Source organism: Chelonoidis abingdonii, chromosome 5, assembly GCF_003597395.2.
Source record: "Chelonoidis abingdonii isolate Lonesome George chromosome 5, CheloAbing_2.0, whole genome shotgun sequence".
NCBI classification, from domain to species: Eukaryota; Metazoa; Chordata; order Testudines; family Testudinidae; genus Chelonoidis; species Chelonoidis abingdonii.
Window position 1 is genome coordinate 91,638,361 of NC_133773.1, and position 18,627 is coordinate 91,656,987.

Genomic DNA, 18,627 nt, shown 5'->3' on the forward strand with positions numbered 1-18,627 from the left:
CAGTAAACAACAACAACAACATTTGATATTTCTATCAGATATGGGCCTGAACTGACCCACAGATCAAAATATACTTGATCTATGGGGAAGTTCATATCTGGTACCAAACTTTGGTACCTCTATAAAGGGACAAACCAAAACCTAGATCCAAACATCCCTGTGATTTGGGGAAATCTGGTTCTGGATCCAAGCTTTGTGGTTCAGGACCATCACTAATTTCTACAGTAATGTCCATTCACAAGGATCCCAAATCACTTTATAAACTATAGATACAGAAATCATTCATCCAACATTGAAATGCAGTCACTACTGGGATAGAACTGTTTAACACCACACAACACTACATAGCAGTTATATACCAGGAGTAAGGAGGGATATTCAATTTAATTAAAACTGTACAAGTAATTTAGGAAGGCAGAATTAATTACTTCACCAATAATGGAGAGTCTGCAGGCCAAATTTTGCTGCTGCTCCCCTCTTCCCCCACCCCCGGCCCTGTGATATCGGAACACACTTACAACTAAGGGGGAATATAGAACAGCACAACACCATGTTTACAAAGTCACTTTAACTTAGGGCTTGTGTACACTACCGTGTGGGGTCGATCTAAGATATGCAACTTCAGCTAGGTGAATAGTATAGCTGAAGTCGATGTACTTAGATCTACTTACCACGGTGTCTTCACTGCAGTAAGTTGACAGCTGATGCTCTCCTGTCAACTCCGCTTGCGCTTCTCATTCTGGTGGAGTACCCAAGTTGACAGGAGAGTGCTCAGTGGTCAGTTTATTGCGTATATACTAGATGTGTAAAAAGTAACAAAGAGTCCTATGGCACCTTATAGACTAACACATGTATTGGAACTTAAGCTTTCGTGGGTGACTACCCACTTCGTCAGACGCAGACACATGTGTCTGACGAAGTGGGTAGTCACTCACGAAAGCTTAAGCTCCAATACAAGTGTTAGTTTATAAGGTGCCACAGGACTCTTTGTTGCTTTTTACAGATCCAGACTAACACGGCTACCCCCCCGATACTATACTAGATGCGATAAATCGACCCCCACTGGATTGATCACTGTCTGCCGATTTGGCAGGTAGTGTAGACAAGCCCTTAGAAGTGCAATTTAAGTGCTACTTATAGGAAAATTAAATGCACATAAGTTTAATTACCCAGATAAACAATTGCCATTACCACTTTTAATCCTCACCATCCACACCTACAGTATTTGAGGGGAAGTGTTTTCTGCAACGAGATATATTTTTTCCCACAATGTAAATCATACCCCCCTGTTTGATAACATATATAATTAAGTATATGTCACCAAAAATACAATAAGAGCCTGGCTGCTAGTACTTTTATTCTGCAGAAAATATTGATCTTAGGAAAATAAAAACAGAAAATCATTTCAGTGATTACTTACTCTACGGAGGATTCCAGTTCTGACAGAGTTAGTCTCAAATTAGCAATTGTTTTTTCCTATGAAATAAACATGAGTATTACATTATGCTGCAGAATACCCAGAATAATTCAAACTAAGCATAATTTACTTTAACGTAGTATTTATCAAAGCTTTAATTTAACTATTCAGTAACAGGTAACTGGGTTTTTTAAATGTTCAAATTTCCAAACTTCTTACAATAAAAATGAAACTTAGGACTAATTTCAAATTTGTAGAAGGAGACTATCTAGCAGTTAAGGTAAATGACTGGGAGTCAGTAGATGCAGGTTATATCACTGGTAGTGCTAGTCTTGATATCTGACTTCATGCAAGAGTATTAACTTTCTTGTCCCTCTCAGATTTTGGAATACACTTCAGATTCTTAAACCATGGGTCAAGGGCTGTAGCTAACTTTAGGAATCTCACATTGGTACCTTCTTTGCATTTTGTCAAATCTGCAGCGAAAGTGTTTCAAATCAAACAACATGTGCTGGATCGTCATCCGACACTACCTTAACACAAAATATATGGCAGAATGTGGGTAAAACCACAGAGCAGGAGACATTGAACTCTGGGGAGAACTGTGTCACAAATTTAATTAACTTATTTTTTAACAAGCATCATCAGCATGGAAGCATGTCCTATGGAATGGTGGTCAAAACATAAAGGGGCATATGAACGTTTAGCATAACTGGCATGTAAATACGTTGCAATACAGATTACAACAGTACCATGCGAATGCCTGATCTCATTTTCAAGTGACATTGTAAATAAGAAGCACACAGCATTATCTCCCATAAATGTAAACAAACTAGTTTGTTTTAGCAATTGGCTGAACAAGAAATAGGACTGAGTGGACTTGTAGGCTCTAAAGTCTTATATTATTTGGTTTTTGAGCGCAGTCATTTAACAAAACAAAACAAAAATCTAAATTTCTAAGCTGCACTTTCATGATAAACAGATTGCACTACAGTACCTGTAGGAAGTGAATTGAAAAATACTATTTATTTATTTTACAGTGCAAATATTTGTAATAATAATAATAATAATAATATAAAATGAGCACTGTACACTTTGTATTCTGTGTTGTAACTGAAACCAATATATTAAAATCTAGAAAAAAATCCAACAACACTTATAATACATTTCAATTGGTATTCTATTATTGCTTAACATCATGATTAAAACTGCGATTAATTGCAAGTCAAGTTAAATTGTTTTGAGTTAATTGCTTGAGTTAACTGCAATTTCATTGACAGTCCTAATAAAATTAAACCCTGAGCAGAGGGCTGGCACAAGACCTTAGGTACCACTTAAATCTTTAACACGGCCTAAGCAATACAAAGGCCTTTTGCATCACAACAAAATCTTGCCCTAATTTTTGCGTTCTGCTTTGAAATCCTCAGATGGAAGGTACTCATCAAGTGCAATCCATTAGTACTGTTAGTGCACATACCTTGTTAGCTAAGTTGTCATCTAAACATGCAATTCTTTCTGTCTTTTCATCTACAGTTTCCTGAAGACTGTCCTTTTCCTTATCCAGGACACTAATGGTACTTCTAAGCACATTCACTGTCTCATCCTGTGAAGAGCTCATATGGTTTAACCTATCTGTAAGAGAAGAAATGGGTGTTTTTGTTGGTTTAAATATAGAAAATTAATGCAAAAAAGAATATGAAGTGATTACCTATTTTCTCCTCTAGCTTTGCAATTTCCTCTTGAGCTAATTGAAGTTCATCCTTTTTAAGAGAAGATTGGTGCTGAAGATCTTCAAGGGACCGCTGTAGTTGTTCATTTAATAGCCTGAGAAATCAACAGTCAGTTGAAAACACAAGACCATAATATTTCAAATACATTCTTTGATAAAACTATCAAAGAATTAGAGAAACTGAAAGGATTATCTAAACCATCGCTCTGTTGGATTGTTTTGATCAGCCAAAGTTATTTTCATCATCTCAATAAACCAGAACAAATGCAAATAATAAAACCAAAATGCCAGTTTTGCAAGAGGAAAAAGATAAGTGGCCTGATTTTCAAAGTAGTACAGCAACTAGAAAGCCCACTGAAGTCAACATGAGAGAATCTTAAAAATATATATATATATTTTACAGTATTTGTTTTGTAGAAAGACATTGCTGTAAGTCAACACTGAGCAGAACAAAATCTTATAAAAGTGCCTTGATAGATGCAGTAAAAACTGATACATTTAAATTTGTACATTTAAATCTTTGTACTGAAAGATTTACAATATCCATGTTTATCTTACCTCCTCCATAAATACCAGTTATAATTATGAGGAATTTATTAAACAAGAGTTTTTCAGTTGAATGAGGTCTTCTTTCACTGTTTCATCAACAAGCACATTTAACTTTCCGAAGATTTTCAAGAAAATTATCTACCAGTACAGAAGTTCTCAAAACTTTATCAGTTTAACAGTGACTTGTATACACATCCCTCCCTGTTCATACCAAGCAACTCTATGCAACTGCAGAAGTTGCTTATATAGAATACCAGTACTGGGGAAGTATTTAGTGATTTTTAACCATTCTGCTACTAGCTCAATCCTGGAGGGTGGCTCTTGTGTCAAGCAGGAGATATTCTCTTCATTTTAATCTGTTTTTAATGACATCCACTCTCTTCTTCACAATGAGGAGCCACAGATGTCTGGAGGAGCAACTGAAAACAAGGCGGTGGGGTCAGCTGTTTGAACCACCTACAAATGCTCTAGGGATCACAGTTTCTAAATGGTCATATTAGTAATATGTCACAGAAGCATGGAACTGACTTTGTAGTTAAAAGCTGCATTGAATGATCTATTGTAAGTCTTATTTTCATACACTCCTCCTACCTTTTGATCTGAGTGAGCAATCTGTTTAAAATTTCTGTGTGTAATTCTACATGGACATTTTTTTCAAGATAATTTCATTTAAAAAAAGGTTACATATTTGTTCAGTAACTGTTGTTCTTCAATATGTGTTGCACAGGTCCATTCCACTTCAGGTGCCTGCACACCCATGCACTGGAGCCAGAAAAAACTTTTTCCCATAGCGGTACTGGTTAGGGCAGCACATGCACCCTCCACATGCTCATGCTGTTAGCCCAGAGTACAGTAATTCCTCGCTTAACGTTGTAGTTATGTTCCTGAAAATTGCGACTTTAAGCAAAACAATGTTAAGCGAATCCAATTTCCCCATAAGAATTAATGTAAAGGGGGTGAGAGGGTTATGTTCCAGGGACATTTTTTTCAGCAGACAAAAAACTATATATTATATAGATATACACACAGTATACATTTTAAACAAACAATTTAATACTGTTCACAGCTATGATTGTGAAGCTTGGTTGAGGTGGTGAAGGTTGGAAGAGGGAGGGATATTTCCCCGGGAACGCCTTGCTGCTAAATGATGAACTAGCATAACTAGAATTATCAGCAGGTGGTAATAACAACAACAATAATAATGCCCAGTGGTCTGTGATGGGACGTTAGATGGGATGGGATCTGAGTTACTACAGAGAATTCTTTCCTGGGTGCTGGCTGGTGAGTCTTGCCCACATGCTCAGGGTTTAACTGATCGCCATATTTGGGGTTGGGAAGGAATTTTCCTACAGGACAGATTGGCAGAGGCCCTGGAGGTTTTTTGTCTTCCTCTGCAGCATGGTGCACGGGTCACTTGCTGGAGGATTCTCTGCAGCTTGAGGTCTTCAAACTACAATTTGAGGACTTCAATAACTCAGACATAGGTTAGGGGTTTGTTATTGAAGTAGATGGGTGAGAGTCTGTGGCCTGCATTGTGCAGGAGGTCAGACTAGATGATCATAATGGTTCCTTCTGACCTCAAAGTCTATGAGTATATGAGTACTCGACTGAGCCCTCAAGGGTTAACACGTTGTTAATGTAGCCTCTCACATACGGCAGCATGAACACGATGGAGGGGAGACAGCATAGCAGACACAGACAGACACACACATTGTGTGTGGGGGAGAGAGAGAGAGAGAGAGAGATAGATGCACACTGCCTCTTTAAGTAAGCTGACCCACTCTTAAGTACATTGTCTTTTTACGTGGATCAGGAAGTTGAGACAGCAGCTGCTGTCCCAAGATCTCTTTGTCTCTCTCTCCATCCGTGTCCCCTCCCTGCTCTATATAGAGAAAGGGTAAGTGGCGTGCAGGAGCAGGGGGGAGAGGGACACCCTGACATTAGCCCCCTCCTATCCCCCCTGCACAGCAAGCAGGAGTCTCTGGGAGCAGCTCCAAGGCAGAGGACAGGAGCAGCACATGGCAGTGTGAGGAGGGACAGCTGAACTGCCCAGCAGTTGATAGCCTGCTGGGTGGCTGCAGCACGGGGAGCTGATAGGGGGGCTGCCGGTCCACCCTGGTTACAAGCCCCCACCAGCTAGTTGCAATGGGCTGCTCTTCCTGCAAGCAGTGGACAAAACAGGCGGCTGCCAAATGACATTAGACGATACTTTAAACGAGCATGTTCCCTAATCGATCAGCAACATAACCACAAAATCAACATTAACCGGGATGACTTTAAGTGAGGAGTTACTGTATGAAGGAGTGGAGATGCCTTGACCCCCCACTCAGTTTCTTCATACCAGAAGCCAGTGCTTGCTGTGACTCCAGTCTAGGGGGGAGGAGCGAGGAGTATGGAATGGACATATGTGACACATCTTGAAGAACACAGCGAACAGGTATGTAACCATTTTTTCTTTGAGTGCTTGCACGTCTATCCACTTGAGGTGACACACAAACAGTCCCCGATGGAGGAGAGAATCAGAGTTTACCTCAACAAAGACTGCAGCACCACTCTCCCAAATATAGCATCATCCCTCAAGACCTGGGAGAAAGCATAATGAGTAGTGAGCATATGAACAAATGACAATTGCAAAAGCCCTGAAAAAGCCACTCATGGAAACGTAACTCAGGAAAGCAGCAGAATGTGATTGAGCTCACAGAGTGCACTAAAGCTCTTTGAGGTAATTAAATGTTGGCAATATCCTAACAAAGAAAAATGCAGGAGGAGATCCAGGAAAAGTTATTCTGAAATAATGGTTTTTCTTTCCATTCTATCAGCAAAGGATATGAATAACTGAAGAGATGTCCTAAACTCTTTAGTCCCATCCAGGTAGAAAGCCAATGCTCTGCGAATGTCCAAAGTATGGGGATTTTTCTTATTTTTGTGTGAGGTTTCAGAAAAAATAGTTGGCAAGTATTATAATCAGATTCAAATAAACATCTGAAACCACTTTTAGTGAAAAAATCTGGGATGTAGATACAAACCAACTTTGTCCTAGTAAAATATCGTATAAGGAGGGTCAGCCTAAAGTTCTGCAACTCTTATGGTTGAAGTAATAGCTATCAGGAATGCTACCTTCATCAAGGAATGAGACAATAAGCACGTAGCTATAGGTTTGAAAGAGGGTTCCATTAAAACCGAGAGAACCAAATTTGGATCCCAGAGTGAAGCTGGGTCTCTAACAGGTGGGAAAAGCCTGTTCGAAAACCTAATAGTCACAGGGTTAGAGAAAAGATCTCTCATCTGTAGAAGAGTGAAATGCAGAGAGAGCAGTCAGACAAACACTGAGGGAACTGATCGAGACACTTTTTTCCTGTAAGTGAAGCAGGAAACCCAGAATACACTGAATAGGAGTCTGTGAGGGAGAGGTATCTTTCTGCTGGGAACACACAGAAAACCTCTTCTATTTTATGAGATAAGTGTGTCAGGTGGAAAGCTTTCTGATGTTCAGACGAATGCTCTCCACTGCAGCAGAACAGATAACCTACACCTCATTGCTTGGGTGTTCCATTATTGACTCCACAGGAAGCTAAAAAGATTGGGATACAGAGCCTGGCCCTGTGAAATTATGTCCAGAATCCGGGGAATGGTAATGGGATCTCAAATGGACAGGTTCAATAGGGCCAAGAACCAGTGCTGAAAAAGCCAGGCTACCGCAATCAAAATTAGAACAGCATGGTCTTCTCTGAGTTGGCCCAGACTCTCAGCAGCATAGGGATTGGGGGAAAACAAAGAAGTTTTCCCTTCTAGGAGACCACAAAGGCATCCAAAATGCCTGACACTTGCCCTTGAACAAAACTAGTGACACTTCCTGTTCTGTCAAGTGTTGAACAGGTCCATTTCTGGTATACCCAAATCTGAAAAATAGACTTTGCTAAATTGGGTCTGAGGGACCATTCATGATCTCTGCTGAATGACCTGTTGAAATGGTCTGCTAGAAAGTTTTGAGATCCAGGAAGACGACATGCTTTGAGGGTAATCTTGTTCCCGATGAAAAGGGGCAGAAGTTCAGTATTTCTTGCCAAAGGGGTCTGATCTTGGATTTACCTGTTTGTTGAGGTAAATCATTGCAACAATGTTGCATGTGAGCACTTGAACAGAACAGGGACACTTGACAGGCCAGACAAATAACTAAGAGCTACCTGACACTGATCTGTAGGGAGAGGTCCTGATCAGTCTACAGACCTTGTGACTGAAAGCTCCCCAGATGCACTCCCCAATTGAGGAATGAAGCATTTGTGACTAAGGTCACACAAGGCAGAATTGGAGCAAATGGAACTCCACTACATACACTGGCAGGGTCCATTCACCAATCCAGGCAAGACAGAACAGTTGCAAGAACAGCTGAGTCTGCATTTCGAGTAGATGATGAGATACACACTTCAACCACTTCTGCAGGATTCAGAGGTGAATTGTGCCATTTATTATACGCAAGCTGCTGTGTGACCCAGAAGTTTCGGGCAGTTCCTTACTGTTGTACAAAGATATAACTAATTCTTTGCACGTGTTGAATATTGCTTGAAATTTGGCCTGAGGCAAATAAGCTCTTCCTGATGTCAAGTCAAGAAGAACTCCTGTAAATTCAATTTCCTGTACAGGGAGAAGAACTGATTTGTCTTTGTTGATCATCAGGCCAAACAAACAAAATAGGGATCAGATCTTCTCGATGGCTTCCTTCACTTGCTGTCTGGAATGACCTAAGACCAACCAATCATCCAGAAATGGATATACTTAGATTTTTGTCTTCCTGTGATGTGCTGCCCCTACTGCCTGCACTTTGTGAAGACTCAGGGGGGATGATGACAGACCAAAAGAAAGGAGCATAAACTGATAATGCACACTTGAAACAACAACCTTTAAGAACATTTGACGACTCTGATGAATGACCACGTGGAAATAGGCATCCTTTAACCCAAGGGCAGTGAACCAATAGTTGAGTTTGGGAATGGATAACAGAAGATAGGGTAAGCATATGAAACTTTATCTTTCTTATGTACTTTTTGAGATTTGGCAGTCTAAAATAAGTCTGAGGCCTCACTTTGACTTTGGGATGAGAAAATGAGAGCTTTATAAGTAGATTGAGAACATTTACCATCATTAATATTTTCATCACTTAAGAAAAGATTTAAGAAAACAAAGATGTTTTTGTAACTTGCAATTTTTCTGCACACAACAAATAAAGTAGAAAGTTTAACACTCTGAGAAAAAAAAACCTAATTCAGCACAAGCTGTGGGATGCAAAAGTAATATTTAAATAAACATAAGCCATAACAGGCCCCAAAGAGTCTATTCCCGGGTTTCAGCTGTCCATGGCTCTCCTACTCTCATTCCATCTCATGGATCCTCCTCCTAATATCCCAACTGTACTGCCTTCCACATAACATCTTCATTCCCTCCCACATGCCCTGACTACTCCCACAAAGACCATTGCCCAACACCACATTTCCTTCTTACACAAAATATCCCCCTTTGCAACATTTAACTTACCCCATGCCCCACCCCCAAAGAAAATATCCTAGTTCCCCAAATCTACTCAAAACAAGCCCCATCTCCCCAGCGGTCTCCTTCTGTGCCCAATGACGTACTCCTATTCCCCTCATGGTCCCACATTAACACTTTGTCTACCCCCTACAACCTTTAAGCCCTTCTGTTATTCCAATAATTCCGGATACTCAATGGGAGCACCCATCTCAGACAAGCCTAAATAGCTCCCCATGCTCCTGCTAGCCTCAATAGGCTTAAGGGTAAAGTGAGGGGACATGAGAAGACTCTCCTCCTGAGCTCCAGATGGCCACAGCTCTAGTATCAGAGGGGTAGCTATGTTAGTCTGTATCCACATAAAAAACGAGGAGTCCAGTAGTACCTTAAAGACTAAGCTTTCGTGGGTAAAAAACCCAACTTCTTACAGCTCTAATGCTGCTCTGCCAATGGTCCACAACATCACAGTTGCCTCACCATCTCTGGGCTCTGCTCCAATGGTAGCAACATTGAAAGTGATACTGCAAACAGAGCCCCAGGCAGTTACCAGAGTATTAACTTATCTTATACATCAACTAAATCAGTAGTACCTATAGTGGGAATATGAGTGTAGTCAAGACATTGACATGAAGGAAATTTTAGAACAATAAGCCTAGTCACTTGTCAGTATAGACTGGCTCTCTGTGAGATTAGTAAGGCCAAAATTGTCAATACTGCATACATAAAATTAGATTTCAGTGAAACCTAAAAAGAGTTACACCAGTCTGAAACTGGCATAATCCAGGCCCAATGTTCTAGTCTGGGAGAGCTTTCATCTCCACCCTAAGGAAATGCATGTGCAGCACCTGTTAGAAACTTCATTTTCCTCCAGGATCATACCTAGGGAACATGGTTGTTTGGAAAAAATGAAACAATTCTGAGGGCAGAAAAATTTTAAGAGATCAATCCTGACTACTGCCTTGTTCGTAGACCTGAGATTGGCACTCCAAAAGTACAGGGGGAGTAACACCATGTAGATGGTGGAAATTACCCCCATTATAGAAATTTAAATATATATATATATTTTTAAGTTAACAAATGGGTTTAGTAGCATTTCTTCTCAAACTGCACATACCAACCTTTATTATAATTTAGTGAACTTTTCAGTTTTGGAATTTTCTTTACTCCAACTTAGTATAACAAGTGATGGACTCTGTACAAAGATTTTCACAGCTTCGGAAGTCTGTGTTTTTTCATGTTGGCAATAAGATTATCTTTCATTTGCAATTGGCGCTTTAAAAATATTATTATATTTGCTCACTATACAACTTCACTGGTAGCCCAGGAGAATCTAGAGCACCTTTTCCTACTAACGTTTTCTTGTCAGTGCAAGACAAACAATACCAGGATATCTTAAAAACGTTTTATGAAAGTTTTACCATGAGTTATCTATCTCTGTCATGTTATCATATGACAAAAATTGTATGTTAACTGCTATAACAGGACACAAAATTTTAAGCTAAACTTACTGAAGTGAGCATAACTCAGCTTTAAATTGTGAAGAATCATCAGATGTCTGAGCAAGTTTATTAGATTTTATTTTTAATTCATCTTCCAGAGAGTTTATTCTTTCTTTCAGTACAGAGATTGTACTCTTCAGTTCAAACTGTTGTGTTTCAAACTGCAATTAAAAAAAAAAAACAAGAAAAAAAAGACAAGTTGTCATTATTTCCTTTAGAAATCCATTACAGTGGAATGATTTTACTTTAAGGAAAATTGATCTAAAGGGTTTTAGAAAGCCACTTGGGTAAGAAAAAAAACTTCTGTTAGATGTTGACTCACTAACATGTTATTTACCCCAGAAATAGTGTTTTCCAGTTCTGCGATGTCATGCTCCATCTTTGATTTTTCAAAGGCAGCTGCCTCCTGCTGGACCTGACATGGAAAGAAATACAGAATTACATGTAACAGTAATTTTTTAGACTGGAGTATGACTTAAGATGGCTATGCTCTTTGCATAATATAAAGTTCTAAAAGAAAAAAGGCCTTATCTTCATATGCTCATGATTGGATGCAAAGGACACAACAAACTCCACAGCTTCACCTGAACAAACAACAATGTAGGTATGATAAACGTTTCTCATGATTTTATGAGGATACTTACAGATGCCTTTAAACCTCTGTATGATTCCATCTTTTGAAGAATTTCTAACAGAAAAAGTAAATTTCGTTTCCCCTTATGAAATAGGCTCAAGTGGGTTGCTATAGAGGATTACAAAACCGAAGTAATGCCAAGTATAGTGAGCTAAGACATCAGAATTCTAAGCTATTTTTTAAAAGATACTGTCAAGGTTTAAAGTAATTTTTAAAATCCGTTTTCATTTGCTACAAACAACCACCTTAGAAGCTTAAAGCTTAAGGTCTGCTTACAAATCAAACTGATCTTTCTCCACTTCAGCATTGTATCATTATTTACTGTCAAAGAACCTTTATCTACCTTCTGATTTCTATATATGAGTATTGTGATGTCATTAGATAAGCTTATGCACTTCCTCAGAAATCTGCGGATGATCGCTCTTCACCAAGGAAGTTGTGGCTCTGGTTTGATTTCCCCTTCTTCACAGACTTGCTTTGTATATATGGCATATCCAAACCAGACTTCTTCCATCCCTTGCTGCTACTGCTTTTCCTATTTTGGGGAAGCCACTTGGGACTAAAGAATTGGAAAACACGCCTTATAGTGATTGTTAAGCTAAATAGATTCAAGGAGCTCAAAGAAGATAAAGGAGAGAGACTTGGTCACAGTCTATAAGTACCTACATGGGGAATAAATATTTGATAATGGACTCTTCAGTCTATCAGACAAAGAAATAACACGATCCAATGCTGGAAGTTGAAGCTAGAAAAAAATCATACTAGAGATAAGGTGTAAAATTTTAACAGTGAGGGTAATTAATCATTGGAACAATGTAACCCCGGGTTGTGGTAGATTCTCTATCAATGGCAATTTTAAAATCAGGACTGGATGTTTTTCTAAAAGATATCCTCTAGTGCAAATAGGTATTAGTTCAGGGATGTTTTATGGCCTGTGTTATGCAGAAGGCCAGCACTAAATGATCACAATGCTTCCTTCTGGCCTTCAAATTTATGGCTACGTCTACACTATGAGGTAGGGGTGTGAGTCCCCTACTTGTGAACACATACCTGCACTAGCTAGCACGAGTATATATAGCAGCATAGCCGCACTAGCATGGGTAGCAGTAGTGGAGGCATAGATGAGCCATACCAAGTACTTACCTACTGGTTTCAGGTGGGTTTGCACTCGGCATGACTCAGCCACGCCTTTCCAGCCACTACCAATAGTGCTGCAACTACACTGCTGTTATCAAGCTAGTGTGAATATGTGTACACAAGCAGGGAAAATCACACCCCTACTTTGTAGGGTAAATGTAACCTATGAATATAACGGGGTGGAAGTGAGGGGAGATCTAGCTCCCCCATGCCAGCTGATGCAGTGCATCACCGTGGTATCATCTGTGAGCACATGAATCATCAAGTACTCAATTAGGGGTAGGAAAGCCACACCAGCATAACAGTCCTGAGTTCCAGAATGTTTAAGAGGAGGGTGATCTCAAGAGACTACCATCTCTCCTGTACCTTCTATAGATATATGTGGTCTCCTGTTGAGAAGGGATTACATTCAATTGAACTAGCATACAATATATGTTATGTTGTTATACGATAACTGATGCTAAGTGAAATTGTACAATAGTGTATGTTGTTGGATGATGACCAACATAACATACGGTGCTGGGTGTATAGCGGCATGAACTTTTGGATGGAAATACCACCTGGTCTGTTTGTCTGGAACTTTTGGGAGTTTCGAATTTGAAGGTAGGTTGGTTAGCTCCTGAGAAGATGAGGAACAGGATCGTAGAGGGAGTCAGAGAACTATATTGTGATCAGGAAAGGAAGCACTACTGGGCTCTCATAAAATTAGGCTTTCCTTCTGAAAGTCAGTAGTAGAAAGGATACTGAAAGCGGCTGCTTTTTATGATAGACCTCTACCTCGATATAACGCTGTCCTTGGGAGCCAAAAAAATCTTACCGCGTTACAGGTGAAACCGCATTATATCAAACTTGCTCTGATCCACCGGAGCATGCAGCCCCCCAGAGCACTGCTTTACTGTGTTATAACACGAATTCGTGTTATATCGGGTCACGTTATATCGGGGTAGAGGTGTATGTTTACGCTAGTTAAATAAAAGTATACTGGTTTTTCAAACTCAGAAGTCCCAGGTACAGTAAATCAGTGGGTGTCTGAAGAGATCTACAGGGTCCTTGAAATAGAGTTAGGTAAAGCAGCCAGAATTGCCCAATATTTACAGGCAAGGGTTTGGAGAGGAAACTTAGAGGGATTACTAGTAAACCAGAAACACGAGTTTTGAACAAGGCATGAGCCCAGGAAGGGGCAGGTTGTGACAATTTCCTACCCTAGAACAGAGGCATTCAAGACAAGAGTTTTTGTTGGTGGTTTTTGTGAAAAGGACTTTCTGCTGCATACCTGGGTTGGATCTGTCTGTTAGTTTAAAGAAGAAAGATTTCCAGAAAGACTACAAACACTTAAACCTTCCTGTGTCTGTTTGGCAGATATGCAAATCTCATTCACCCTCAGATAAAGTCTGGCATGCTGCATGACGTACATGCATGCCGACATGTGCCTCAGTAATTTGAGGCAGAAACTCACTCCTGAGTGCTGGAGTGGGACCAGAGTTGATTGACGAGGTTTATCATAGTCTGAAACCTCTTTTGAAGGAGGTATGTTCATGCTGACTTTTAATTTAACAGTGCCCTAATAAACTCTGGGTTGAGGTCAGAGTCCATTTTTACCTGTTGACTCTGAGCCTCAGTGTGGAATATCTTTTGAAGTGAATCTGTCATGTGCTGAAGGGGACTTCCCTTGCACCAGCCAGTCATACAGATAGGGAAAAACTTGGATTCCTGGTCATCTAAAATGTGTGGCCACCACAGCTAGGACCTTGGTAAATACTTGTGGTGCTGTGGAGAGGCTGAAAGGTAGAACTCTGTATTGATAATGTTAAGTTTCTACCAGGAGCCACTGATACTTCCTGTGAGCTGGATGCATAGAAATGTGGAAATAGGTATCTCGGAGGGTCAAGAACCACAAACCAGACCATGGTGCTCAGAGACAGAGCAATGAATGAAGGCACTGAAGATTGAGGATGAGTCTCCACCCTCTGTCCTCTCTGGGAATAGAAAGTAAGTGGAAACAGAATTCCTTGCCCCTTAACTCCTGAGGCACCTCCTCCACTGTTCCCACTTCTACCACGGAGTCTTATCTCTTGCTTCTGTATATTCTCATGAGAAGGGTCCCTGAAGAGAGATGGGGAGAAAGCTGTTTTTGATGATTTTAGAGACCTACTGGTCTGAGGTTATCCCTGACCAAGCCTCCCAGAAAAGGACAGGTGAATGTCAAAGAAGGGACGAAAAAAGAAGGGTCCATAGATGGTCTGGCACAACTCTTACCCTGTATATCAAAACTGATGTTTTCTTGAACCCCTGGATTGTGGGACAATTGAGGAGGAGGCAGAAGGTCATCCGCCACAGAAATGCTGTCTCTTGCCCAGGGGCTACAAGGATCACTATTGCAAGTAAAAGTGGGGCTGTTGCCTCTGCCTGTATTGCTGTAGCTATTCTCTGGGAAACTTCCTCTTAGGGGGCAGAACTTATAGGCCCAGGAATCTCACTGAATGTCTTGACTATTAAGATATATAGGGTGTTGTCCATGATATTGTTAAGCTCACTGCCCCCATAGAGGAGGTCCTCAATAGTAACCTGGACTACATGTCGAATTCCTGATGCCTGTAACTAAAAAGACCTCATAGCTACAGCAGTGGCTGTTTATCTGAAAGCTGTATCAACTGTGTCAATTGCTCCTCAGCATGCTGTCAGGGCTGGAAGCTACCATAAGACCTTTTATTTTATCCAGGTGATATATGAAGAGCTTGTCCATAAAATTACAGAGAGTTTGTCGATAGCATGAAGCCATATTTGGAAAGTTGCACCTGGTAATTCACTATTTTCACTTGGAGGCTTGTGAAGAGTAAGTTTACTTCCCAAAGACGTCAGACCTTTGCCTGGTCTTGCTTGTCTCGTGGACTGCCTGAACTACAACAATATCTGGAGAGGATGTTGGTAAAAGTACTTAAATCCCTTTTCATGGACCTAATACCTCCACTGTCTGCCACCTTTGATGTACTCACAATAGGTTCTGGTGTGTGCCAGATGAACTTTGCTGGCTTTGGCACGGTGAGTTGTGCCGACAAGAAGAGTTGTATGATATCCAGCAACTTGTGCTGCTTCTCCTGGATGACTGCCAGGGAGATGTTCAATGTCTCTGCCATGTGACAGAGCAAGTAGTAAAAGGCCTTCAGCTCTTGTACCAAGGCAGATGACAGAGGGTTGATCACTTCATCTGGCAAGGAGGATGAAATGGCTGGGATGGAGTATTTCAAGCAAGTGCTTGTACCACTGTATTCCTCCTTTCCCTATACCAACTGGGGTTGAGCTGAAACAGATGGGAGCTGTTTCTTTGGTATAGGGGATCTGGTTCTGAAAGCTGAAGTTTGAGCCAATTTTTTTTGAGTATGGATTTACTCTTCAAGGGATCAGTATGCCATGGTTGGCACGAGTAGTGTGCAGGACACACAGGTGATACCCTACTTGACCCAGATGACCTTCCAGTTACCCTGATAGATCCTGTCAGTGCTTCTTCTCCAACTCCCAGTGCACCAGCCAATGAGGTGAGAGGTAGTGCTCAAGGGAAGAGGTGGTGCTCCTCAGCTGAAGGGTGAGGGATCACTGTACACTGCTCCCCCATCCGCCCAAATCCTGTGCATCCAGACCCCTTCATACCCAGACCCTCTCCCACCAAGCCTCACCCCTCCACACTAGAACCCCGCGACAAGCCCCATTCCCCCTGCACTTGGACCATCCCAATAAGCCCCCGCATCTGGATCCCCGCCCCACTCCCCCAGATCTGGACCCCCCACAACCAGATCCCCCTTCCGAGCTCTATGCTCCACTACATCCAGAGCTCCCCACCCTCACTAAGCCCCAACCACTTTCACCTGGACCCTCTAAAGAGTCCCATTACCATTGCACCCAGAACCCTCCAACAAGTCCCTGTGCATCCAGATCCCCCACTGAGCTGCCCACACCCAGACTGCCCTCTCAACCCATACCTACATCCTCTTATGCTAAGCCCTTCCACACTTGAATCCTGTCTTGATGAGCCTGCCTGCCCGCCCACACCTGGTGCATCTGGCAACGAGGGGCAGGGCCCTGGGGTGTTTCTGAGGCAGGCCCAATCCTTGCACTGTGTCAGAGCTAGGTTCATCAGCATACCAGGAGTATCAACATGTATCATGCCTGCAGCTGCACTTACCCTGCTCCTGCTTCCAGACCTTGGTCCAACCTGGTTCCAGGCCCTGCTTCTTCCCAGTTCTGAACCTGCTCCTGTTCCCCTTCAGCTTCTGACTTCGAGCCTCTGCGTCACTTCTGGCTTACGCATCTAGTTCACCCTCCAGCTCTGGCATTTAGCTTCTGTCTCCCTGATACTGATTCTTGGCTCCACCTCCAGCTCTGCCATTTGGCTTCTGTCCTTCTGACCCTCAGCTTTTTCCTGGACTCTGCTCCCCTGGACCAAACTATAACTGATAGGCTGGACTCTCATTTCAACCATTAGTCCTGACTGCCCAGACCCCAGTCAGCTACAGTTTGAACAGCCCAATACATAGGTGAGGCCCTCCTCACTGACAAAGACCCCACTCAGTCCAATTTTTCACTGATGGAATTGGTGGATGGGCCGTACAGACCTTGCAAGCACAAGTGTTCACCATGCAGGTGTAGAAAACAGCCCTACAAGCCCAGGTTTCACCCTGGCTCCAGCTTCTCAAGAGCCAAAGGTCCCAGTTCCGGACAAGTTTAATGGTGACTGTGGTTTGAGATTTCCTAAATAATGCCAGCTTCTCTTCTTGCTATGCCCCAATGCGCCTCACAGACCAGGCCTGAGTAGGTCTCAACATTACTCAGAAAGCCTTGGCCTGCAGCCCCTGCTCCGTTAGAATAGTCCAGCCCCCTCCTGGGCTAGGTGAATCAGATCATTCAGGCCGTGATGGTTATCTTCAGTTCAGGTGCAGTGGAGGTCACTGCTGAAACTGTACCAGCTATTTACAGTAGAAGCAGATGCCTCCAACTTTGCACTGGGACAGTCCTCTCCCAAATGGCAGCCTCTGATGGTCCTCTTCACCCTTTAGCCTTTCACTTCCGCATGCTCACACCACTGCTGCAAAACAATGACATCCTTGATAAAGAGCTAGTGGCCATCAAAGCAGCCTTCAAGAAATGACAGCATCTCCTGGAGAATGTCAGGTTCTCAATTCAAGTCCTCACTGACCACAAGAACCTAGAATTCCTGAAGAAGGCTTGGCACCTAAAACAGTGACAAGCCCACTGGTCCCTCTTCTGTATTTGGTTTGACTTCTTGGTGACCTACCACCAAAGAACCAGGAATGCGAAGAAAGGCGCATTATCCCAGAAGGGGGACTACTGTTAACTTGACCAAAAGGCTCCATCCATGACCCTCAAACTGTCAAATTTTATTTTGAGTACCACTGTCCATAACCTGCTACCCTCCATGCATTCCCTGCTGCCTAATGATCCCTTCGCAATTCAGATACGTGAAGCCCTAGACAATGCTACCACCCAGACTGCCTTTCTGTATCTTAAGGGGCACATCTACATACCCAATGGTTCACCCAGGCTGCAAGTTCTACAAATCAGTCACGATCCTCTTCTGGCAGGTCACTTTGGTCAATTCAGGACCCAAGCCCTCAGTGCCAAGGAGTTTCTGGTGGTTGGCCCTGCACACTTCAACAGCAACTTATATCTGGTCCTGTAACTTCTGTGCCCAGACCAGAATCCCAGGTGAAACTGCTCTTCAGCCCTTTTCCATTCCACCCCGATCTTTGGCCATCATGTTGATGGACTTCATCATGAACCACCCGCCCTCCCAATTATTCTAGTGATTATTCATCTCCTGACAAAGATGGCACATTTTATACTGTGTCACAGTCACCCCACTGCCCACAAAATAGCCCATCTGTTTGAAGACAAAAACTTTCACCTTCATGGGTTGAAGACAGTAACTTTCACCTCAAGCATAGTATCCGTCCGGCGGTCACAGTTTATTGCCTGCTTTTGGTAGGAATTTATGTGCCTCCTGACCATCGGACCTCATCCCTCAACTGTTTACTACTTTAGTACCAACAGTCAGGAAGAGAGAGTCAATCAAGTCCTAGAGCAGTACCTAGGCTGCTTCCTAAATTACCACTAGGATGACTGGTTGGGA

The 18,627-nt window shown here is 42.1% G+C and overlaps 1 protein-coding gene across 3 annotated transcripts in view; it reads right to left on the reverse strand.

The window, feature by feature from the left end:
• The window catches only part of CEP135 (centrosomal protein 135), a 98,513-nt gene that overhangs the window by 27,103 nt on the left and 52,783 nt on the right, over positions 1 to 18,627 (reverse strand). For all 3 annotated transcript variants that reach the window (XM_032782790.2, XM_032782780.2, XM_032782808.2), the window contains 5 exons: positions 11,052 to 11,129; positions 10,724 to 10,875; positions 3,126 to 3,241; positions 2,895 to 3,049; positions 1,421 to 1,476 (listed from right to left, as the gene is read on the reverse strand). In XM_032782790.2, the coding sequence (XP_032638681.1) occupies positions 1,421 to 1,476; positions 2,895 to 3,049; positions 3,126 to 3,241; positions 10,724 to 10,875; positions 11,052 to 11,129 (557 nt within the window). The remainder of the gene's footprint in view (positions 1 to 1,420; positions 1,477 to 2,894; positions 3,050 to 3,125; positions 3,242 to 10,723; positions 10,876 to 11,051; positions 11,130 to 18,627) is intronic.